We start from the raw sequence: 26311 nt of genomic DNA, 5'->3' as shown, positions 1-26311 counted from the left end.
TAACCTTTTCATTAAATGGATCACGGTAGGAGTTCCATCACAGAAAAATGGGTTCCTGGTTTTGACCTGGTCAAAGTCAAAGATTACTCAAATTTAAATGCAAATTACTCAAAACCTACCCTCGTTTGACAAATACTTTGCAAAACCAGTCCAAACCCCAACTCTTGGATCCATTTGTTCAAAACAACCCCTCCTTTGAAATTATTTTTATCAAATCAGTCCGACTTCGTTTAATTAAAATACCAAAACAGCCCCTATAGTTATACCAAAATTACGAAACAACCCTTATAGTGTAAATTTGTTACGAAATGGTCCAAAAAGTATTTCAAAGTTCAGAAATGGTGGATTTGTAGTTTCTTACAACCAGTTTCTCAACAAAACCAAATCCAAACTATTGGAACACACGCTTCAATGGTGGGTGCTTACGGCCCCTTTTTAATATTTTAATTATTTTGTGGGGAAATACATGTGCCAATATATTTTGTTTAAACAAACCAATTAACTTTTTATGCAAGATACAACAAACATAGTTTATAAAATATTATTATTTAACAATTTACCATATTGTTAAAAATAAACTAGTGAAAACTTTTCGTATATGTGTTATGATTATTTTATCATGAAATATCCAGTTCACAAAAGAAATACTACATTATACAAAGATTTATGATTTTTATGCGACATTGCATATTATAACAAGTACGTTATGAAACTCTGTAGTATTTCAAGGATTCAAAGTTAATATTAAACATGTTTATTTATATGTTTAAGTACACCACGTTTATACATGTACATATGTTCATTAATTTGAAACATTCATTGTTATAAAAGCGAGTACATTATAGTTTTACATATACATCAAACATACTCAGCTTTTAGAAAGTTTATACAAAGTTATTCATTATGCCTAGTGACTTATCCCCAAGTAAGTTATGGCTAAGAGCTATTCTCAAACTTTTTCGTTAAGGGATTTTTAGTAAGACGCATTTCATTAGCTGGGTTTAAATACTTAGCATACCCACACTACTCTAACTGTTAATCTTCATCCTATATACAATTAGTGAATCCCGATTTCGTTATCTTATATGCATTAGGCCTAGAAACCGTTCGATAAAATGTCACATTGGAATTAGTCCATTGGTTATCGGATCCTATAGTTGCATGAAACTGACTAATGTGTTTGTTTGTTTAGGTTCAAGAATGATATGAGCTTTTTTTCGAGTATAAAGGAAAGTGTGACCTAAGAAGCTTGAGGAACTTGGAAGTGTGCTCACAAGCTTAGATCCAGGGGACTCCATTGTCATCGCAAAAGCTTTCTCTCACATGCTTAACTTAGCAAATCTGGCAGAAGAGGTCCAGATTGCTTACAGACGTAGGATCAAGCTGAAGAAGGGTGACTTTGCTAATGAAGCTAATGAAACAACTGAATCCGACATTGAAGAAACTTTCAAGAGACTTGTGCATCACCTTAAGAACTCCCCTGAAGAGGTTTTTGATGCACTCAAGAATCAAAGAGTTGACTTGGTCTTGTTTGCTCATCCCTCTCAATCAGTCCATAGATCTTTGCTTCAAAAGCATGGAAGGTATAAAAATAAAACAATAAATTTATAAAATAAAATAGATCCAAGTTTTATCAAATAACAAACTTCAAAAATTGACCCTTAATTATTTTTCAGGATTCGTCACTTTTTGGCTGAGTTATATACCAAAGACATTACCCCTGATGATAAACAAGAACTCGATGAAGCTTTACACAAAGCCGCTCCAACAATCAGGATTTTGATTAAAGAAGAAACTACAAATTGTAGGTGGTTCTATCGCCATCGCTCTCTTTAACTTCTCCCTTGAACTTCGCATCACCATTGTTGGTCATAATTTTCATGTTTGATTTCTTGATGTGATTTAGTTGGAGCATTTGTCTTTTGGTACAATCGTTTGATTAATCATTAATTACTTGGTGATAGAGTATTGATGATTACACAACTGGCTAAAAAATTTGGAAAATATCGGATTCACAATTGGTTTATTCAACTTGATCCAAACAGGTATGTTCATTACATTCTTGGATTGTAACTTTAAGCAAAAAAAAATGTTGCTTTGATTTGGATGTTCTGTGTGGATGAGTGGTTAAATTAGAAAATACAAGGTAAAGGTTTGTTTTTTAAGCAATATAGTTTGTATTTTTTATAGTAATATGTTTGTTTGAATTTAGTGCACTTTGTGTGAAGTAATATTTGTTCGAAACCCAAAAAAATGTATCTTTGATTAAACTGCAACTTGAACCAAAAATGGTAATTTTAGTTTGATTTGGGTGTACAGATTTTTTTTAGTTTAAATTGAATTCGTTTATTTTTTTACCAAATTGCATTTTATTTGGTTAAATATAATTGATATTAATTGTTGTTTACTAAAATCCCTTATTAGCACTTTTTAATTTTAATGAGTGCTATTAACTTTTTTTATATATTAATGCAAACACATATTTATTTTGGTCAAATAATGACTAATATCTAAAGTTTTAACAAAAATACCCCAACATATAGTTTTTAATTACGCCCCTACATACTGTTTGACTATAATTCAATTTCTTGGGTTAAGAATTAGAGAACTTAAAAGTATTATCACTACAATTTGATTGTTAGGTCTCTTTTAGAGCCAACTAGAGGTTAGGATTACCTGTGTAGTAAACAGTTTATATTTATTTGCTTTAGCATGTCATTTAATTGCAAACCATTCTCTTTTGGTTATGAAGCTATATGTCTTTGTATTCTAAATTTTTTTGAGTGTCCATATCGTTTATCTTTGCATTAGAACTCACTAATGAATGATCTTTAACTCTTTGCCTGTTTGCAGTAAAAAATTGTACTAAAGAAAAACTACAAATGTACATGTTCTTGTGTTAATGTTGGATGTCTTAAATTTGGTATTTCATCATGTTTCAGGACTTTTCTTTAAGGTGAAAGAAACATCAACAGACAAGAATTGAATGGACTTTATAGTTTACTAGCCGTTTACCCGTGCTAAGCGCCGGGAAGCAAAAAGTTTCTTTCGGAAGATAGTTTTAATGTGATGATTAGTTTCCTTTAGACGCGGCCTATTCATTACGGCCATTTGGTAGGCTATTTTGTGCCGAATAGTTCATTTCAACATATAGTTTCTTGTTAGGTGCATAGTCATACAATACGACAAAAGTTGAGTCTACATTTCAAATAATTCATCTAATAGTTCATATTTGATTTTACAATATATAAATAACAACAATATGCAACCATGTAGTTTTGTACATTTATAACATGTCTAATATATAAACTACACCAATCTGCAATCATGTTGCTTCATCTGCTAGCCCTGCATTAAACATCAATTAAGCATCTAAGATACATATTTGAAGAAATTGTAAAATAATAAGTTGTTGATTGTACCTTGTTAATCACATAACACTTCTTTGTACACAACGTTTGATGTGTAGATTCCATCATTATCAAACGTTTTTTCTGGCTTTACTAATACGTTGGTATTGACACGTGATATTCCTCTGGACAACGCCACATAAAGCTGGCCATGTGAGAATACCGATTCTCGTAGATAAACACCTGCATTTGGAATTGTTTGTCCCTAAGCTTTATTGATTGCCATAGAGAAACTAAGATGAACTGGAAACTGCTTTCTCTTAAGTTTGAATGGGAACATCTCATCGTCAGATGGACATAGAGGAATTCTTGGTAAAAACACTCTTTTTCTAGCATGTTGGCCAACAACTATCTCTGCATCAATGACATTTTGTTGGAAATCTCTACATATCAATCAAGTGCCATTACATAACCCATTTGAAGGATTGATATTTCTCAAAAGTATTACAGGGCACCCAATTTTTAACCCAAGATAATGAGGGGGTACACCACTAACATTTAGCGAGTTCAAATACTCCATCGGATATAAGTTATCTTTGTCATCTTCCGCTTCATCAAAACTATATTAAAATTTTTGCTTGCTAGAAAATCATTCGATCAAATTATTATTAATCTCATCAACACTTCCATTTTTAGTTGACAATATCGCCCTCGAAATGACAAATTTTGAATCAGCGTCGTTGGATTCCAAAGAAGGAAATATTGCATCAATCAGAGCGTCAATTGATTTAGTTTTATCAGTGTATGGAATGGACATGTTATCAGGTATACGAATATAGGACTCGTCCAATGTTTCCTCCTTTCCATCACCGACTCGTAATAAAAAATTAGAAAACAATGGGTCATTTACCGCTCTCATGTAGATATTTAATCGAAGCCTTTTAACTGAAGCCCATAGAGGTGAAATTCGTAAGCTAGAGTCGACAATTTGTGCTCGAGTGTCACGTCTCACAACCAGAAACACTTGTCTAAAGTCACCTCCCATAACCATTATCTTTCCACCGAAAGGGATCTTCTCATCTGTGATGTCTTGCATTGTCCGATCAACTGCTTCTACTGTCTGCCTCTTAGCCATTGTTGCTTCATCCCATAGGATTACCTTTGCCTCGCGAAGTATCTGAGCCTTCCCACTTTGTTTAGTGATCTGGCACATCGAGTTATTATCAAGATTGAGGGGAATTCCAAATCGTGAATGAGTTGTTCTCCCTCCAGGCATGTTGTTAGCCGCAACACTTGACGTGGCAGTTGCAAGTGCAATAAGACCACGGGCACAAATATTGGCCAACAAAGCTTTACATAAAAATGTCTTTCCAGTTCCACCGGGACGGACATTAGTGCTAGGGGTTTCCTCATCAATAGATGTCCTAAAGGCAACCATGAGGGGGATAGAGTACACCGGTGAACACATCGTTCACAACACCTACAGGTTATGAACCTGCTAGCATTCCACAAGACTGTATAGAAAGAGTCAGTGGTCGTCATCCATACTCCACTAGATGACTAGGTCAACATCAACAACATTGAGGCTTGTCATCAGTTTATGACACATCAACTATCTACCCAAATTCTACCCAACATTTTGTAGATAACAATATACATATGCATACATATGCAACTTAAAAACTGATAAGATATTTTTTTAATACTCGTTCCAAATATACAGATTCATTCCAAGTAATAGATAATATATATATATATATATATATATATATATATATATATATATATATATATATATATACATAGCACGTATTCACTTGAAGATTCTTTATATCTATGTGTTAGAAGAAAAGGAATATACACTCACTTGATCAGAAGATGATCAGACAGCACTACGACTTGAAGAAGTAGTATTCTTCGGTAGATCTGGAAGATCTTCACAAACCGGGCTTCTCGAAGGTAGAGCTTTGGCTCGGAAACTCTTTTCTTCTCGGGATCTTCGGGCTTCGTGACTTGCTTCGGTTCTCGGGATGATACCAGGGCTTCAGGGGTTAAAATAGGGCTTAGAGAGGGTATCGGGAGTGGGAGAGTAAGAGAGGAGCAACCTAAATCGGCTAACCCTTGATTTCTATTTATAGGGTGAGTTTCCTAGGTTCACGTCGTGAGTTTCTAATGCTCACGTCATGAGGCTTGATCGCCACTGCATGCGTCACTCATCCACTTGGGTTTGCCAGCTCCGGAAGGGTCAAATCTCTAAATTCACATCGTGAACACAGTGTTCACGTCGTGAACTCTGACACAGTACTGGGTTTTGTGCCCCGAACTTCAGAAATTCATATCTTTTGCATACGAACTCCGTTTTCGACGTTCTTTATATGCACGCGTAGGTAAAAACAAGATCTACAACTTTCATTAAGACTTCATCACTAATTTTGACTTTATTTTTATTATATATTTATTATATTATTTTTAGTAGACCGGAACAGGAAAATTCCGTCAGAAAATCATAACTCATTCGTCTGACGTCCGTTTTCATATGTCTTTCCATCGTTGCACTACTATTGATGAGATCTTCAATTCTCATTTAGAATGTTTTGGTTAAATATCGCTCGATCTCATATTCGAACTTCAGGCTGTCTACTACTAAGCTGAAACTTCGAAAAATCATAACTTCCTCATACAAAGTCATATTTGGGCGTTCTTTTTATGTACGCTCTCGGTTTAATGTATTCTATGACTTTATTTTAGACTACTAAGGCTAGATATCGCTCTATCTTAAATTCAGATTTTACATCATTCAGCTTCATGACGGTTCTGTCGTAAAACTTCGACAGGTCATAACTTCTTCGTTATAACTCGGATTTTGGCATTTTTTATGTATTCGGAAACCTCGTCACGACCACTACCACATCCTTCATACATATTGGGATTATCTAACATTTCATTTTGATGCTTATTTTTATCCTTAATTCATTTAAGTCACACAACTAAGCACAAAACGCATAATACTCAAATAATACATCTTTATTATTTCAAGAGGGGTTACAAAGGTTAACCTACACTATTACATCGCTATTAATGACAAGCCCAGAAACACAGGCATTACAGGAAGCCTCTACAAGACATTGTGATAAATTATCATCGGTCTCTGTTAAACCTCTTTCAAGAGCTGCTTTTAGAAATGTCATGGTGTAATACACCATTGGCTGTGTATAAATCTTCAAAGCAGTTAGGCCCGGTGATATGACATAAAAGTAGGCATAGGTGGGTATCTCTCTCCTTCAACTAGATTAGCACAAACAAATCAACCAATCATTGATTTATGTTCCCTGGTCCTCCAACAATGGTTGTTCCAATTCCATGTAAAATGTTTGGGAAAATCCTTATGCAAATATTTTCTCGCATTGGAATCTTCTTTATTCTTCTTGAAAAATGTCGTCAACATTGAATTTTTTTTCTTTCTCCCTATCAACAATGTCTTCCATTCTATCACCATCTTTGAACCTAACCAACTGTTGATTCGGCAGATGTATTTGCAAGGCCATCAAACAAGGGTGGATTTTTGAAAGAGGAAAGCTAAAAACTCGCCATAAGGCCTCAGGAGGGGACACATAACGTGCGTCTTGAAACTTTCGTATCTCATTAATAACAACATTTTCTTTGTCTTTATCAATATGAATAACTTGTTTTTCATGGCCCTTATAAACATATTTAAAAAGGTATTTCATAGACTTTATACTCGAACAAACCTCAACATTGATATGACAATTAAACATGATTAACAACTTTAGGTTGTATGGAGCCACCCATCTGTTATCCAATGATGTATTTCTTACAGTCACCTCAATTCCATCATTTCTCCTTCAATATAATGGGTATGAGTCCTCTCCTTGTGATGTCTTTTCATTGAATTGCCTAGGATATTTGAAACGACATATTTTTGGCACACCCTACACACATGGACTTTTTTCTCAAAACCTACCACAAGGACCGTGCATCATGTGACTTTTGACAAGATCATGCATTTTAGGAAATCTTATTGGGTCGGGAATTTCCACACACACAAGTTTGTCATGATCATCTGGATTATTCATCTTATATCCAGGTGTCATTATTAAGAGGAAATGTGCATGTGGCAATCCACGCTTTTGAAACTCTATCACATACATATATGACCCGACTACACCGATTATATGTCGCTGTAATAAATGTACCTTGAGATCCTCTAACTTAGCATGAAAAACTCTTGCAACAAGGTCCGATCGATCTTGAGCTAACTGTCCAGGCAATAACTCATCATTGATTTCTTTCCATTTTAGGTTGCATGTCATTGTAAGAAATATATCAGGCCTCCCATCATCTTGAAATAAAGCCATGGCATCCAGAAATCTTCATCGCATGTCACGTGGACCTCGAATGATACTTGCAGGTAACACAACTCTTTATCCAACCCTACTTGGTTGAGCCTCACAGGCATTGAAGCAATCAACAACGCCCTGGTATAAATCGGCTCTAATTTTGGTTTGGTTCTTTTCAACAAAAACCAAATGTGTAGTCTTAATCTTTATATAGGTATCTACTGCAAACTGCTGGAACAATCTCCCTCCCATCAAAATCACATTATCATTCGACCGTATCTGGAACTTGTAACAATAATACTCATGCATACTTACAGTATTTCTGCCTTTTTTTGAAGTAGATTCTGTGATACCATAATTTATGTGGAAAATATAATTTTAATATCTGTATATTTAAGACAATATATGTTACATGTTTTAAATATGTAGATGAATGTTAAAGGCGTACCTTCTGAACCTTCATCATTGTCTTCATTATCACTATGAATTTCATCCATGGCGACCCCATATCTTGGTATTTTAGGATGCCATCCAAACTCACCATTGGGGAAGAATAAAGGATACGACAAAGGATCATAACAACCAAAGTGAGGTTGAGTTTCAGTACTATAGTTAGACCTCCCATAGACAATAATACTTCTTTTATATGCAGTGATGTTGTCATTACCTTCAACCCAAATATCAGCAACCTATGCAAAGGTGTAGTTCAGTAGGGTGATTAATATGATATGTTAATAATGAATATGACACATTCAATTTTAAAATGAATAAAGATAAATGTTAATATTCACACCTCAGATGTGGTCGGCTTAATGTACACCCTTTGGTCAAGTTCCACTGATGCATTCAAAGTCACTCTATAATTATCAAGCGGTCCTAGATCAAAAAGATGTTTAAATCTTCTAACATACGGATTCGAAGCAAGAATACGTGTTAGTTTTTGAATTATTCTTCTATCAACATTCTTCCAGGAGAATCTCTGTGATATTTCAGCTTCACCATCATAAAAATACAATTGTAAATACCTCGATTTCCCATCCCTTGAAATTAACTGATCGATATTATGATAGAGTGTTCCGTGCGCACAAAAAGTGTAAACTCCAGAAGTCATATTGGCCAACTCTTCATCCACCTTTACACCCATTGATGCAAAAGAAAAGTTTGAGTTATACGCCCTTATATTGTACTTGAAGCTTTCTTCTAGCTGCTCTTGCCTTGTGAAGAGTTGGTGCAATTATGTGCGAATAGGGGAGTATGCCAGTTTTGTCTTCGTACTCATGCAAGAAAAGGTAGGGAATTCATATTGTAGTCACGTTGTAGCTTCAAACCCAATGGAATCTATAAATGAAGGGGAATGAGAAAACATATCAGAAAATGACCAATATAGCCTTCAAAAAATTAGAAAACTGCATTTCATGGACCTCATTCTTTGTTATTACCTTCTATACAGTCAGGCAGACCTGTTGATTGCTAGACGTGCTATGATGATTAAACTGGATGCAACGGTTGAGAGCTAGAAGCATAATTGTTCATGGCCCACGAGTGTGAGGACTGCAAAGTACTTAGCAATCTTATCTAAATCTTGATAAGCTCTTGTAGCTTTGAGATCCCTTAAGTGTTGATTTTGTAACAATTTTTTTTTAAAAAAAAAAGTTTGGTTAAATCTATAACCAAGAAAAGAGTCAATTAAGAATTGAAAATAGTAAAAAAAAAAAAAAAAAAAAAAAAGCCTAAAGTAAATATGTAAATAAGATCTTCAAATAAGGGAGCCCAGAGCACATTACAATTTACGAAAAAAAAGTATCATGTGAATTAGAAAAGACTACAGTAAATCTGTAATAAGTTGTTTTATAAGAAAATAAATCTACCAAATGCAAGTATTTCTTGAATTCCCGTGCAATTCGGTTCCATACCCTTCTGTAATCAAAATTAGGAATTAACTGAAATTGAATTCCAATTGGTAATGCCTCTTACACACGAAAAATAAAAAAAGACAAAGTGCTGAAAAGTAAAATCTCTTGGTGACTACATATTAAAAATAACTAATTTCGTTAAATCTTATTCAACATCAAAGGTAGGAAATAAAATTGGCATTCTCCAAGGCCTCCTCTTTCAATGAAGTGTACTAAAATCAGTAACTTTTACCAAAAAAAAAGTGTATGGAGGGGCAGTTTGGTTAAAAATTATAAAATCATTAATTTTTTACCCAAAAAAACCTTATATAGAGGCATTTTGGACAAATAACGTTAAAATCATTATTTTTTAATAAAAAAGTAAAAGTATGTAGGGGCATTCCCATCAAAAGCTCTCGAAATAACTAATTTTTAACAAAAGAAAACTATGTAGGGTACTTCAGTCAAAAGTGTTAAAATCATTTTTTTATCAGAAAAACAGTATGCAGGGGCATTTTGGACAAAAAAATGTTATAAGCACGATTTTTTTTTTACTAAAAGAACAGTATGTAGTGCCATTTTGATGAAAACTGTTACAGTTATTATTATTTTTTTTTATCAAAAATCAATATGCATGGGAATTTTGGAAAAAAAACTGTTAAAATCACTATTTAGTGACTTGTTGTGTTTGCTTTGATCAAAAACTGTTAAAATTAAACATACACATTCAGAAGATCTTGTAGGCGGTCATAAACTACATATAAGAGAGTCATAAACTACATATAAGGGACACTTAAAACATTTTCGTTCAAAATAAATCACACCAGAAAATGAAAGAAACATAGGAGGAACTTTTTAGCAACCGGACCTCTGCATTGATTCAATTGTATAGATAAAACTTTTTACAAACACCCAAATTTCAACTATGCATTTTATAAAACACATGGTGTGCTTCCTCAGTTTCTTCAAATTTTTCTAATGATAATCTTACCAATTCAATTTGTGAGATATGAAGGATGGTTTTGATAGTAAATAATAAGTAAATATTTTAATTACCATTTGTATTGTTTGGCATTGTGAAGCCACCATTTTCAAGTCGCCCAAACATGTTCATAAGCATATTTGACTTCAAGCCCAGGTTGTCAGGCCAACCTGCTAGACAAAAAAATATCATTATTATTAATATAATAATATTTAATATGATGTAGTTGTAAATTTGTATATATAAAAAGTGTTAACCAAACAGCAAATTTATATCAAACAATGAAGTGCATTGTCAACTAAAAGTCAACAGTCCAGTTAACTAATAAAAAAGAGGTAGTTTTTTTTACCTAGTGGGTGGTTGTGTACCAGAGAAAAGAGGCTATTATAGTGTTGTCATTTGCTGTAAATTGTAACAGTAAACGTGATAAAATAGCAAATGATAATAATAAAATAAAATATAAGTATAAAGCTAAGAAACCAATGGATAACTGTTACATTCTTACTAATAGCAAATATACCTATTTTCCATGTCATTTAATAACATGAACATTAAAGTTGGACCTTTACAACAACACATCAATAGGCTGATAAGCATATTTGTGACATCATGAAAATATTTTTAAGAATAAAATGGGATAAAGAAGATGAAAATATTATCTATTATGCTGTAAAGAAAGCTGAAACAATCACACTCCCTGAAAAAGGACTAAAAATCATACAAATTCTACAGTTTAGGAAAACTTTATGCGTATTTGTGGCGTTGAATTGACCATAACTCAACAATTTTCCGATCGAATACATTTTACGTTCTTGAGTCACGACAGTTGAAATATCGTTTGTTTCCGCTTTGATAGGTAATAGAGACACAAACAAACACAACAAACAAAAGGAAGACAAATATAGGGGAATAAGTTGTAATAAGGGAGATAAGTCAGGTGAGAAATAAAAAAAAAAAAAAAAGTCGGGTTCAAATCTCGGTTTGGACCTTCACAAATCTATCTGAAACAACTGTCCTATTTTTGGTTGTGATTCTACAAGGTCTCTTTAACGTTTTATCTAATTCAATTCTATCTCCATCTGCGAAAAGATTCAAGATTATAAAATTATGTTATACTTAATAAGCAACCATGGTAATCTAATGTGAATACCTGTTGGATTTATTATAAACTGATTATGCATTTATTTGCTAACATGATGTCATATTATAGTTTTGTAAAGATCTTTAAATAATTACTTGGATAATTATTATGCGACGATGGCAAGTTTATCTTGTGAACATATAGATCCCATAAAAAGTAACACATTTGGATGACGTAGACTCTTCATTATATCAATTTGAAGTTAAAAGCTCAATTCATTATAGTTCATATCGAAGTCATATATTTTATTGTTTGATTGAAAACAAAAATAAACTAAAAGTGGTTATACCTCTTTATTGTAGTCTGGCAAAGCCTTCTCACTATATTGATTACCAAAATAAACTTTGACCGCAACATCCTGATCAATGGAGTAACAAAAAGTTTAAAAAATTTAGTAAAAGAATATATTTTTCAATATATCAAAACTTGTAGTCTTGATAAGCAGGTGGCAATAAGTCTGCAACCATAGCAATAGTTTAGTGTTTTACATCCCGTTAATATATCAAAAACATAAGACAGTAAGCTTAGTTATAAGAAATAATAAAAAAATTTATTTATTCAATTCTGAAGCATAGCAATAGTGGTAATTTTCTAGCTATTAAATGAATAGTATATCTGTATGATTACACCAAACCCAAACTCAAATTCAGCAAAACCTTAAAACTGAGAGTAATAACAACATAATGCAACCTAATACGAAAAGGAAAGACTCTATTTTCAGGTTGAATAATAAAGAACAATGGCAAACAAAGCTGACTTGGTGTAGAATTTCTGAAATTTGAATCGGAATTTAGGGAAAACTTAGTGCAATCTACATATATTTTGAGTTACTCAAGAGCCAGAGATACCCGAAGCATTTCCATAGAAAATCCCAACTACAACATGTGGGGTTTCATATACATCCCATATATTGATTATCCTCCTCTACAACAAAATAAGTAAGCATTATCTTCAAACGTTTTAAAAAAACACATAATTTGTTATTTACAGAAAACTTTTCTATAAAAAATAACAGATTTATATTTAATATATTAAATAGAAGAAAAAAGAAAGGACAGCAGAGTAGGGTTTCGATTTATGAGGAAAGGAGAACCAGGTTAATTTACCTCTAATGATACTGCAGATGGGAAAAACTCTTGTTGGGATTCTCTACCGACCCCATAGGCCGTTGCTCCCTCCTCGCAACCAAACCGAATCTATGACCAGGGCGGACGCAGGAATTGATGGCAGGTGTTGCCAAAATTTTTTTTTCGGGCGAAACATAATATAAAACCAAAAGTTAATTCATTACGTCTACTAAAAAACCATCAATTACATAAAAAGTTAAAAACATAACAACTATCTATTACAATTAAAATTTTTCCTCTTCGTGTCGACATCTTTTGGAATCGTTCCATTACTTTTTCATTCACAACTTTCACAAGTGCTTCGGTCTCAACATAGCAAAGCAACACGTCGTTCAAAAAGTCATCACCAATTTTGTTGCGCAAGTCGGTCTTCAAGAGTTTCATCTTCGAAAAGCATCTTTCTACACTTGCGGTCGCTACGGGTAATATCAAAGTCAACTTTAGAAGCTTATAAACCAAAGGATAAGACTGATGTTTCCCCGTACTAACCATCAAACGAGAAAGTTCGGAAATTCCTTTCAAACTAGTGAAACGCTCATCTTTGATGCAAGAGTTATAAAATATGTCAAGTTGTCCTTCAAGGTCTATCATATCTGAATCATCAAATTCATACTTGTACAACTCACCCAACTTCAACAACTTTGATTTGTCAAATTGTGCAAATGAATCACAAGGGCTCAAAGCACCCATGTATTCTAGTAGTTGGGTGGTTGTTTCACTAAATCCATCCTGATATTCTATAAGTTGCATATCCACCACCGTGTTGAAGATTTCAACCTCAAAATGAAATCTATTAGTCTTTGTGGTTTTACGGTTTCTCGCACCAACATACAAATCTTCCATATCCAAAATATCAATATTGTGTGTTAGACAAAAAGATGATACCTTTGGCAAAATGCTAGCAAACCCCGTGTTTCTTAAAGCTTTCAATGCCTGCATTGTCCCTCTAACCATCGAAATTGCTTCTAAAATGTCTAGATCTTTTCTTTGAAGTTGCTTTGACAATGTACCCGTGAGGCGTAAAATCTCATACATCATATATAAGTAAAATACGAACTCATATGATTTAAAATATGATAAGATTCCGAACGCTTGTTGACGGTTTGCTAATGACCCTCCTTCTTCTTTCACAAAATCTAACACTACAAGAACATCTGCAAACAACTTCATCAAACTTGTGAGTGTGTTGAAATGTGAACCCCATCTTGTATCTCCCGCTCAAACTAGTGTAGTCTCTTGATTTAACCCTTTCCCCATTTCAAGTTCACCACTGCACAATCCTTTTTTCACCCTTTCCCTTGCTTGTTCCCGTAGTAAGTCTTTACTTTTACACGGGGCACAAACAACATTAACCACCAACGAAATTTGCTCAAAAAAATCACTAACATCATCATGCTTTTTTGCTACAGCCACAACCACTAACTGAAGTTGGTGTGCAAAGCAATGTACATAAAAGGCTGTGTCATTCTCTTGTAATATCAAAGCTTTCAAACCATTGAATTCCCCTCGCATATTGCTAGCCCCATCGTAACCTTGTCCTCTTATCTATTAAAAAATCAATATATATATATATATATATATATATATATATATATATATATATATATATATATATATATATATGATATAACACATAAATCTAATTAAATTAAATTGAAATAAAAAAGTAAATAATAAATTACCTGACTAAAACTCAACTTATTACTTGTAAGGACTTCATTTATGGCATTTTTTAGTGTCAACGCGAATGTGTCCTTCACATGAACAAGTCCAATAAATCTTTCCTTCACAAATCCAAGACTATCGACATATCGCAAAACAATAGCCATTTGCTCCTTTTTTGAGATATCACTAGATTCATCAACTAATAAAGCAAATATATCCTGCCCAATCTCTTGGCGAATACTCAAAAGTACTTCTTGTGCAAAACATTGCACAAGTTCCTTTTGAATTTTTGGGCAAATAAGTTGATTGTTTTTAGGAGCATCTTCTAAAGTATTGTTGAAAATATCTTCACTAGTCTCTCGCATGGCTTTTAGCACTTCAATGTAAAGCCCTCTATTTTCCGAGTTAACCGACTCGTCATGACCACGAAACGGTAAACCGATTTTCAATAAAAGTCTAACAACAATAATAAAAACACATAATCTAGCTTTATATTTATGGTCCTCTGCTTCGGTTTGCCTCCTCAAGAGTACATCAATAGCTTGTTTTTCTCTCAATAGAAAATCACATTTTTCTCTTGCTTTGTTGTGAAAACTATCAATACTACCCTCATGAGTCTGAAATGCATTTTTTTTTATTCCAAGTATCAAAACCTTAGGAAACAAATGCATCTCTCCCTCCTTTTTGTCCCATGAGGTCTCCACAGACATAACAATATAAACAATATGCTCTATTCTTTTTCACTTTATATTCCAACCAATCAAAATCTTTAAACCATGAAGGAATGAAGTTTCTTAATCTATCACCTATTTTCTTTTTTGGAAACTTATGTGACATTATTTGACATGGCCCTTGAAGCAAATAAGCTCTTCTCACATCATCTCTTACATTTGATTTATAACTTGTAATCTTTGGCCTATCTGTCGGGTCCTTTGGAAGATCTTTCAAATCAACACTTTCATTAGATTCACTAGAGCATGGTGTTTGTGGAATTGCATTAGAAACACAAGGAATTGATTGATTGGTGATTGGTGTTTGGGAAGATCCTTCACCACTTTCATTAGGATTAGGTCTTGGTATTTTTCCAAGAAAACCACCAAGGGTAATCTACAATTCAACATTAAGCTAAATAACTACTAATTTCACAAAATCATCCAATATCTTCAATAAAAGCATACCAAATTGGTCAATAACATCAATAAGTGAATAACATCAATAGAAACATAACAATTTCAACAATTCCAATAAGATTGAGACTTGAGACATAGCATTATAGCAATTTTATTTCAACAAATCAAGCAATAAGTCAATATAATCCATAGAAACATAGCAATTTCAACAATTCAAGATAAAAACATATCAATTTCGATTTCAAACTAAACAAATTAGTAAAAATTTCAACTTACTTGCTTCATTCTTAGGTTAGGGTTTGGAGATTACTTGGAGTCTTGGAGTCAAATCGAACAATGGGTTAATGAGATTTGATTTTTGCTCAAGGAATGGAAGAAAGATTGCAGCGAGAGGCCAGCGATTCGTTTTTTTTTCTTTTCTGTCGATGTCGATGTCGATCGAAGCGGGATGAGAGAGAAGTGGGGAATATCAGACCATCGACTGAAGAGCAAAAGAAGTGGGGAATCTCACCGGCTCAGATGGTTTTCATGAGGATTCGAAGCGAAGATGTGGAGAAGAATCGAGAAACAACAACTAAGATAAACATCACAGAGAAGAAGTGTCGATTGCTGTGAAGGGATCTAGAACAAAAAAGAAGCGGTGGAATTATAACCATGGTACACTAACTAACCCTATGAACTAAGCTACAATACGTGTGGTGTGGTCAGGTACTGTAGCTAAGATGGGAGAAATTTAATATATAATAATAATAATAATAATAATAATAATAATAATAATAAACACTTACGGCCCATCTTGGAGATATAAAGTGAACGAGGTTAACGTCAGTAAACCACTAGTAACGAGAATAGTTTCGCTTGCCTCTGATAATTTTTCCAACAATATCTAAAAATAACGATAATTAAAACTTGTTATTATTTTAAAAACCTTAGAATGCTAAAAATATATATAATTTATTAAATTTACCGATCATCATTTTTCTCTCTGTCCGATCCTCTACTAAACTTTTTATCGAGGGAACCAATCGAAAAACTGGAAACCATGATATGATAGCATTGGCCAATTGATTAAACCGTGTGTTATTGCTGATCTAAGTCATCAAATTGTCACATAATAAACTGTATTCTTGATATCTCGGATACTCAGCATAGGTTGGTTCAATTTGAAAAGGGTTTAAAAAGAACACACCACCTAATAGATTCCCTCCATAAATAAAACACATCATTTGTTGTGGAACAACTGCTAACAATTTCTCTCTCTAATAGAAAATGTAATATTTTTATCAACAAAATACTTATGATAAATTATGAAAAACCAATAAGATATAAATAATTTTTAAGCATACATTTTGATCAGTGAGAACCATGAAGAGTTTGTGGGCTCTTGAGTCCCTCCAAATGAAATTCACACGAACGGGAGTCAAAATATACCACAAATAGTAGTTTAGTAGCAATGAAAATGCATCAACGTAAATATGATCATTCATGATTCTACAAAACGAAAATCAGATGTGGTTGATGTAGAATTGATTTACATCATTATTTATATAAAAAACTATGTCGATTTGAGATACCCAAAGTATAATAACATATGTATTGTAAATTTGAAATATCCAAGCAATAAGAGTTTTTATTACATGATTTATTCATTAAATATTACAGAAAAATCAAAGCATATATATACAACAACAAAAAAGAAAATATGGTCGTATTCTTTAATTAATACTTTACAATATTTTTATTATCTTCTTGTATTTTCCTTTACAAATAGCTAGGTAGAGATAAGACTTTATCCATCATATTACAATTTTATGGGATCTATATATTGTTCATTTTGTGTTAAAATTCATACAGCACAATATATTCTATATTTATGTAGTTAATTGTACCAAAATGACTCCATATTGTAGAACTGGGCTAAACTTTTATGATTGTCCAATGATAGAGACTTGAACAATAGAAAGACAACTTTCCGGCTATGTAATTGTCTGGCTTTTGTATTCTTTTCCTTTGTCACACTTAAATAAGTTTTATTTGATAAAATTTTCTATCTACCTTCAAAATATTAAAGTTTCAAAATTTTATTTCGCATCGTATTCTTAAATATGAATTAAATACATAGAATATTTGTTCTATATAAAATATATATGAGATTAAATTATCTCTATAAACTATAAGCAATTATGAGATTATAGACCATATTGTCAAGATAAATCAATAATTGCTTTCTATAAAGTTGAAAATCTTTTTTCTTATTTTACTAAAGAAGCAAAATTATATATAAATCTTTTGATTATATTTTTCACATTTATAAATATATATATATATATATTTTTGATAAATTCTCATTTTTTATAATATCATCGTTTTAGACATTATTTTTAGTCATTTGAGTTTTATTATATTTTATTCTACACAAAAATATAATATTAATAGCTTTTATTTTTAATTTTATAGATATATATTGAAAACAATTTATGTAAAGCTTTTTGATTCTATAATTGTATAAAATATGATATTAAAACCTTCTTTTTAGAACTATAAACGTCATTTGATTGGGTTCACGAAAACATGGATCAGAACACCATGTTTTTTTTTACCATTACATATAATAATTATTATTATTTTTTATGTTTTGAAGGATGTGGAAAATATATTATGATAAGGAAATAACATATAATAATTTAAAGAATACGTTGTGAGGACATACTGTTGAACAATTATGAGTCATTCACATGGATCAGAACAAGTATACAGTTTCTAAAATCATTAGTGACAGATCATATTGTTGAACAATGTATTGAAAGAGAGAGCAAACATACATTGACCAATCAACATGAGCATATTTTTTTTACCATTACATATAATTATTTTTTTATGCAGTTGTGAATATCCAGATCAAGAAAATCAATTCAATGATCTTATCAGTCTAACATTAGGTTACTTAAAGCACACTTAATTCTACATATGGAATTATGGATCTTCCAGACGAACACACAACAGATAGATAGATATAGTAAGTAAATAACATATAATAATTTAAAGATCTAACAAATACATTAAGATGATTATACCATTACAGGAACACGAACAAAGCAACACAGGGACAAACTGAATGCAATTTTTAACAAACAATCTTCACATGGTTGCACCAAATTCGATCTAGTAAAGTAGAAGAAGTAAAGAAAACAGAAGGCAAAAGACAGAAGATAGAAGAAGATTCATCAAACAGGTAGAAGAAATAAAGAAAACCTGAATTCGTGTCACGAAATGTAATCCAATGCAATGAAGTAATTTTCTAATTCCCGATTCCTTGGTGGTGAATTGTGTTGTGAAAGTAAAAAATAAGAACATAATACATTAGATTTATAGATAGAATAATGTATCATATTATGTATTTTCGGATATTACTGATTGTCAAAAATCATAAAGAAAATATTTTAAATCATACCATAAATACTAAATGTCAAAAATCATACCGAAAATATTTTAAATCATACTATAAATACTAACTGTCAAGAATCATAACGAAAATATTTTAAATCATACCATAAATACTAACTGTCAAGAATCATACCAAAATTAATCATATTATTATCATATTTTCATTAAAATAATATCATTGTAAAAATAAAATATATATTAGAAGCTGAAAATACTGTAAATGATAGTAACATTTAAAAATAAAAATAATTTCTTCTAGTTATTTTTAAAAAAGAAGCTTATCATTTACTTAAACATCATGAAATACTAAAAAAAAATTAATAAAAAAGGGTTGTATTACTCGATAATAACTGAAATAAATAATGATACTTTTGATGATTTCCAAGATCCAACTTTTTAGTCAAAGTAAATGTAATATAAGTTGAAAACAAAGTAAATCAGAAATTTGACAGTATTCTGCAACCAATACAGTTTTTTTTTTAAATCTTTTAAATAGAAATAATAATGCTATTACCCTATAATAGAAAAAAGATAGTAGTACCCTGCTTCTTCCAGCAGCAAATGTGGCTCCAGTTTCCTCATTTTTTGGACTCTTGGCTGTTGGCAAAGCTGGAGGTACCCATCTAGACAATCAAAAAGTATACAATTTAGTCTCATTTCAATTTAGTTATAATATATATGTAGATTAGGATTTAGGGTGAATGATAATATTTTCAATTTTTACCTTTTCAACCCAAGAATCTTTATACTCCACAATAAAGGGATTTCGCATTTTCGATATAAGCTCCATCTACAAATAGATATTGTAGATTAGTTTGGACATTTTGAAAGTAAAAGACTTTTCTAAAGTCATTTACTAAATAGTGAGGTTTAGATAGTCATCTTAAAATCATAAGCACAAGAGGGATAAGATACCAACACATGGGTACATGTAAAGACATAGGAAGTTAAACAAGAAAAAAAATAAAAAATAAAAAACATAAATTCAGGTGCGTTTTGCTATTTTAGGATAGTTGATACCCTCAAAAATAGAAATATGAAAAGAATGTAGGATGATTAGAAGTAAAGGATACCAACCTCCTGATGTGTAGACCTACATGTTCTATCAGTTTGGCGAGCAAGTCATATCTTTTTCAACACATACCTTAATACATAGAATTACAGGGAATGGAAGAAAATAATCAATATGTGTAAATGAAAACACAGTTAAGCATCATGGAATAGAGTGACAATAAACATACAAACATATAATGGAGAAAATGTGCAGACATCAATAAAACAAACAAATTACAAAACTTAGTAAATTCTGTTTCATCCTTACTTTTTTTCTTTCATGTTTATGGCGTACAAGAAGGGCAACACCAAATGCCCTCTTACCAATTTGCTCAAGCACTTCGTATTGATCCATGTACCTAGCAATGCATTACACTCTATCATATATCAAGATTCAGACTTGATCACAACATTAACAAATGAAAACGAAAGAAAAAAAAACAATCACTATCGTTAATAAAATTCCAATACAATTCCAATTCAGATTTAAGAAGATTAAACTAACCCAATGATCTTTTTCTTCATTTATAGGCTTAATCAAGTTTTTCCAATCTGGGAAGACTTTTTTCTTTCAGTTGGTTGTTCATAGATTGATACTTCTTCTATCTCATTGAGCTGAATTGATGAAAGAAGAAGAACCATGAATATGCAAAAAGAATAATAATATGAAAATCCACATATGGAAAACGAAAATTGTAATTTATGCATACCGAGATGATTGGCGAAGTGTAACTGAATCACAGAAACCCTGAGGAGAAGTGTAACTGAATCACAGAAACCCTGCAGGACTGTGGCTAGAGCTAGTTCATTTTCATCATCACCTCCAGTTACAAAGAAGTTCAAATCTTGTATAAATCTATACACCACAACATTGTTCTCAAACATTGTTATCTCAGCTGCAGATACACATATGAAGAAAAAGATAAAAACATTATGTTCATATAGAGTACAAATTATCCTCGCTGCAGTTGTCAACTGCCATTGATACAAATTAGAAACCAAACCTACAGTCCTAGTCATAGCATTGGTCTTCTGAGTTTTAGTAAATACAAGCTTTTTCAAATGATTTGAAGCTAGTCCCAAATTAACTCTAGTCTCTTGAAACAACATAAAAATGCAACCGCATATTAGCTCCCAACTCTTGTATAATTATATAGTTTTATCACTTGTTACTTTACCACCTTCATGTGCATTATATACAAGGTTTCTAGATTCGGTGAGTTTTGAAGCAAACAAAGAGCACCATGAAGTTGTTCTAAAGCACCAACTTGAAAACTAAGCAACCCCAGATGCTTTAAACTACTAATCGGACGTGGAAGAAATTTTGGATTCTTTTCTGCAACTAAAAACTGTGAGATGAAAGTTAGATTATAACTTACCCAATAAACATACCCCATTGTGCAAATTCTAGTTGAGGAGAGCATAAAAAATTTGTATTATCATAAATATGTTGAAGATGGGTTTGAGGGTACCTGTGGTGGCTGAGGGAGGTTACGAAGGTGGTGGTAGGCGGCATAATCAATCTTTAAAGGTCGTGGTAGGCGGTGGAATCTGATGGGTTTTAGCCATAAGAACTTTCCTATGTGCGCATGCAAAACCCTAATGCTTGGATCTAGGCTTTCTAATTAAACATGCTTTGAATCCAAGACTTCTAATGGCTAATTAGGTTAAATAACAACAATGAAACAGATCTAGAATCATACCTTCGAGTTCCTTGTTGATCTTGTTGTCTTGGAGCTTCTAGAGTTACAAATGTCACTCCTCTAATGGCTTACAAACACCAATAGCAATCAAGATGATTTAGGAGAAAGGAGAGGGGAGGAATTCGGCCAGAGTATCTCTACTTTAGATGGTGTGTCGAATTCCCTCACCCCTAGGGTCTATTTATACTTGTAGACTCCTTAAGGGTTACAACCTAAACCCTAATTGGATAATCTTCTCTTAAGGCTATCCAAATCCATTCCATAGATAAGCCTTTGGACGATTTTAGCTATCCTATATCTCATAGAATCCGTCCAAAGCATATCCCAATGGATTTATAGTCTAAAGTTTAACTATCAAACAATTGACAGTTTATACCCCTTTATTTAATTAATCTCTTTAAGTCACCAAATTAATTCCAATTAATTTATGACTTATATATTAATCAAATAACCATATATTATTCCTTATAATATTTACTCTCTCTTAACAAATCATCCATCAAGTTGCTATGGTGAAGGCAACCCAAAAGGACCATGCACAACCGGATCAAATACTTGCATAATATAGTTGCAGCCTTAGACACTATTCCAACAGAATCAACTATTGAAAGGTCCGTTTTACTGAGACCTGATTCGTCGTCAGCAGCGACGTCCTCCTCCCCTCTGTGTTCGTGATCTTTGATAGCTGAGACCTGAGAGCGTGTTATGGTGAAAATCGAAGGTGGGGAAAGGGTAATCTTTGGTGGTGTCGATGAGAATAGGTTAGATGGAAGATCTTTAGGGTTTTTGAGGATCGAAGATGCTAAGACGTCTGTTAGGGTGAAAATTGAAGGCGGGAAAAGGGTTTATATTGGAAACGTTGGAGATCCGCAATGTTAAGACCTCGACTGCTTGAAGGCTGACGATCGGATTGAGGATCGAAGATGCTGAGTATCATTAATCTATCTTCATGACCATCTACGTATATGTTCATCACCGCCTCCGTATGAAGTTGGAAAGGGGCATGTCGATGTGAATAGGTTAGATGGTTGTGGTTAGGAGATTAGGTAAGGTCATTGTACGGTGTAGTATATGATCCTTGTATAGCGTGTAGTATAATATGTATATTGCTTAATGTCATTGTACATAAGGTAAAATATGTAGTACCTCTAAATTTTCAAGAGGTGGGCAATATCCTTAATAATATAGTAAAGATACTATTAATTCTAATTTTGTCAAGTGTTCAGTATTGTTTTTCTGGTATGCGAAGAAGACAATGAAATTGAATGGACTCACTTTCCGACTCAAATGATATGCTTTCGATCATATCTGTATAGCTCCATCCCCACAACGCAGGCTCCTCATCTAGTTTATATAATACCCAAATACGTAAGCTAGTGAATTTAACTAGTAAAATAAATCAATACTCATCCAAATGCACAAATAAATAATTAGGGTATTACATTGCTTCTAAATCCAAACCAAACAAAATACATATGGAAATTTACTAATTACAAATTATACATGAATTACATAATAAAACAAATACATAATACAAATTAAATACGTACACAGATACAAATAAATAAATAAACAAATAAATGAATATGGATGTTGCGTCACTCCTTCCCTTTCATTCCCTTTTCCTTCCTTGTTCCCTGTCAATGAACCCAACACTCAAACATACTATATCATCATATGATCGTGAGCAATCAAGAAGAAGCAACAGCTTCCACATTCTTTCACTTGGAAGCCATAAAACGAAGAACATAAAGGAAACAAGTGCCCAGCCACCTTAAACAGCCACCATTAAACCATTAAACCCCACTGATTTACAGTCAAATTTAAAGGAAGAGAAAAAGAAGGGTACCGATCTATGAACTGCCCCTGTCGTGACCCACCTCCTTCTCTGCCTGCACCCACCAAGAACCATCACCGGTGGCCCTTGACCACCAGAAACCACCCATCTCCAACCCCAGATCGCATAGTTGCAACCACCGGAGATGCCTCCCTCACGATTCCACCACCCACAACCCGTTTCCCGTGAATCTCAACATCACCACAAACACCCCCATTGATTCAAATCAAGAAGAAGAAGAGAAGAACAGGAGACTGCCGGAACAGCCCCCGTTTACGTACCATTTGATTACCGATCAAAGCAATTCTCCCACCGAGACCGAAGACCCACCGAGCACCCACGTCTACGTCGCTGCTGCTGCCCGCGATGCCTCCCAGAATCCCTTCGATTTCCTTTCCCCCTTCGCACTCCGCAACCAAACGAGAAGAAGAAAGCTCCGTTGTTTGTTCTCGTCGTCGTTGCTTCGGTCTTGTCAAACCCCGGAGATACCCTCTTCGCCATCGGTCAGAAAGAAACCGACGAAGCACGCCTGCGAGATTTCGTCTACCTTCGTTCACTACTTCCGTTCGTCTTTCGACGCAGCCTTCGCTACATATATTTCTCGTAACCCGATCAACATCCTTATCCTTCCGCCCCCTTCGTGATTTCACCCCCGAAACCAACGTCTGCGCCACTGCCATCTTTTTCGTTTTCCCCTCTTCGCTTCGTTTGATTTCAGTCGTTTATTCCCGTTCCAATCGTCCTTGCTTCTTTACCCGATCGAGGAAATGGAACGGGGCTTATAAGCCTTAACCTTTTCATTAAATGGATCACGGTAGGAACTCCATCACAGAAAAATGGGTTCCTGGTTTGACTTGGTCAAAGTCAAAGATAAATCAAATTTAAATGCAAATTACTCAAAACCTACCCTTGGTTGACAAATACTTTGCAAAATCAGTCCAAACCCCAACTCTTGGCTCCATTTGTTCAAAACAACCCCTCCTTTGAGATTATTTTTATCAAATCAGTCCGACTTCGGTTAATTAAAATACCAAACAGCCCCTATAGTTTAGACAAGCTACGAAACAACCCGTATAGTGCAAAATTGGTTACGAAATGGTCCCAAAAGTATTTCAAAGTTCAGGAATGGTGGATTTGCGGTTTCTTAGAACCTGTTTCTTAACAAAACCAAATCCAAACTATTGGAACTCATGCTTCAATGGTGGGTGCTTATAGCCGTTTTTAATATTTTAATTATTTTGTGGGGAAATACATGTGCCAATATATTTTGTTTACACAAACCAATTACCTTTTTATGCAAAATACAACATACATATTTTATAAAATATTATTATTTAACAGTTTACCATATTGTTAAAAATAAACTAGAGAAAACTTTTCGTATACGTGTTATGATTATTTTATCATGAAATATCCAGTTCACACAACAAATACTACATTATACAAAGGTTTATAATTTTTATGTGACATTGTATATTATAACAAGTACGTTAAGAAAATCTGTAGTATTTCAAGGCATGTTTATTTATATGTTTAAGTACACCACGTTTATACATGTACATATGTTCGTTAATTTGAAACATTCATTGTTATAAAAACGAGTACATTACACTTTTACATATACGTCAAACATACTCGGCTTTTAGAAAGTTTATACAAAGTTATTCATTATGCCTAGTGACTTACCCGCAAGTAAGTTACGGTTGAGAGGTATTCTCAAACTTTTTAGTTAAGGGATTTTTAGAAAGACGCATTTCATTAGCCGAGTTTAAATACTTAGCATACCCACACTACTGTAACCATTAATCTTCGTCCTATATACAAATAAGTGAGTCCCAATTTTGTTATCTTATATTCATTAGGCCTAGAAAGTGTTCGACAAAATGTCACACCGGAATTAGTCCATTGGTTATCAGATCCTCTGGTTCCATGAAACTGATTAATGTGTTTGTTTGTTTAGGTTCAAGAATGATCTGAGCTTTTGTGGAGTATAAAGGAAAGTGTGACCCAAAGAAGCTTGAGGAACTTGGAAGTGTGCTCACAAGCTTAGATCCAGGGGACTCCATTGTCATCGCAAAAGCTTTCTCTCACTTGCTTAAGTTAGCTAACCTGGCAGAAGAGGTCCAGATTGCTTATAGACATAGGATCCAGCTGAAGAAAGGTGACTTTGTTAATGAAGCTAATGCAACAACTGAATCTGACATTGAAGAAACTTTCAAGAGACTTGTGCATCACCTTAAGAAGTCCCTTGAGAGGTTGTTGATGCACTCAAGAATCAAAGAGTTGACTTGGTCTTGACTTCTCATCCCACTTAATCAGTCCGTAGATCTTTGCTTCAAAAGCATTGCAGGTATAAAAATAAAATTATACATTTATAAAATAAAATAGATCCAAGTTTTATCAAATAAAAACATCAATAATTGACCCTTGATTATTTTTTAGGATTCGTAACTGTTTTGCTCACTTATATACCAAAGACATTACCCCTGATGATAAACAAGAACTCAATGAAGCTTTACACAGAGCCGCTCCAGCAATCAAGATTGATTAAAGAAGAAACTACAAATTGTAGGTGGTTCTATTGCCATCGCTCTCTTTAACTTCTCCCTTGACCTTCGCTTCACCATTG

The 26311-nt window shown here is 33.3% G+C and overlaps 5 protein-coding genes and 2 pseudogenes across 5 annotated transcripts; 2 read left to right on the top strand and 5 right to left on the bottom strand.

Annotated features, from left to right (window-relative positions):
* Nucleotides 1–15: 15 nt before the first annotated feature.
* On the top strand, nucleotides 16–1836 carry LOC145007487 (phosphoenolpyruvate carboxylase 2 pseudogene; annotated as a pseudogene).
* Nucleotides 1837–3999: 2163 nt separating this feature from the next.
* LOC145007486 (uncharacterized) lies at nucleotides 4000–4788 on the bottom strand. The gene has a single exon (XM_078966416.1). The coding sequence runs from the start codon at nucleotides 4786–4788 to the stop codon at nucleotides 4000–4002; it is 789 nt and encodes a 262-aa protein (XP_078822542.1).
* Nucleotides 4789–6766: 1978 nt separating this feature from the next.
* Nucleotides 6767–7726, bottom strand: LOC145007485 (uncharacterized). The gene is made up of 2 exons (XM_078966415.1): nucleotides 7565–7726; nucleotides 6767–7048 (listed from the first exon to the last, which is right to left on the bottom strand). The coding sequence occupies exons 1-2, from the start codon at nucleotides 7724–7726 to the stop codon at nucleotides 6767–6769; spliced, it is 444 nt and encodes a 147-aa protein (XP_078822541.1).
* A 66-nt stretch (nucleotides 7727–7792) lies between these two features.
* Nucleotides 7793–8852, bottom strand: LOC145007484 (uncharacterized). The gene is made up of 3 exons (XM_078966414.1): nucleotides 8502–8852; nucleotides 8157–8397; nucleotides 7793–8052 (listed from the first exon to the last, which is right to left on the bottom strand). The coding sequence occupies exons 1-3, from the start codon at nucleotides 8850–8852 to the stop codon at nucleotides 7793–7795; spliced, it is 852 nt and encodes a 283-aa protein (XP_078822540.1).
* A 2788-nt stretch (nucleotides 8853–11640) lies between these two features.
* LOC145007483 (uncharacterized) lies at nucleotides 11641–14020 on the bottom strand. Its single transcript, XM_078966413.1, has 3 exons — nucleotides 13124–14020; nucleotides 12013–12081; nucleotides 11641–11661 (listed from the first exon to the last, which is right to left on the bottom strand). The coding sequence occupies exons 1-3, from the start codon at nucleotides 14018–14020 to the stop codon at nucleotides 11641–11643; spliced, it is 987 nt and encodes a 328-aa protein (XP_078822539.1).
* A 48-nt stretch (nucleotides 14021–14068) lies between these two features.
* Nucleotides 14069–15930, bottom strand: LOC145007482 (uncharacterized). The gene is made up of 4 exons (XM_078966412.1): nucleotides 15922–15930; nucleotides 15224–15622; nucleotides 14533–15132; nucleotides 14069–14395 (listed from the first exon to the last, which is right to left on the bottom strand). Exons 1-4 carry the CDS (start codon nucleotides 15928–15930, stop codon nucleotides 14069–14071), a joined length of 1335 nt encoding a protein of 444 aa, XP_078822538.1.
* A 6620-nt stretch (nucleotides 15931–22550) lies between these two features.
* LOC145007481 (phosphoenolpyruvate carboxylase 2 pseudogene) lies at nucleotides 22551–26233 on the top strand (annotated as a pseudogene).
* Nucleotides 26234–26311: the final 78 nt, after the last annotated feature.

This window comes from Lactuca saligna, chromosome 7 (genome assembly GCF_052625555.1).
Source record: "Lactuca saligna cultivar CGN05327 chromosome 7, ASM5262555v1, whole genome shotgun sequence".
Classification (NCBI taxonomy): domain Eukaryota; kingdom Viridiplantae; phylum Streptophyta; class Magnoliopsida; order Asterales; family Asteraceae; genus Lactuca; species Lactuca saligna.
This window is presented reverse-complemented; position numbering and strand designations above follow the sequence as displayed.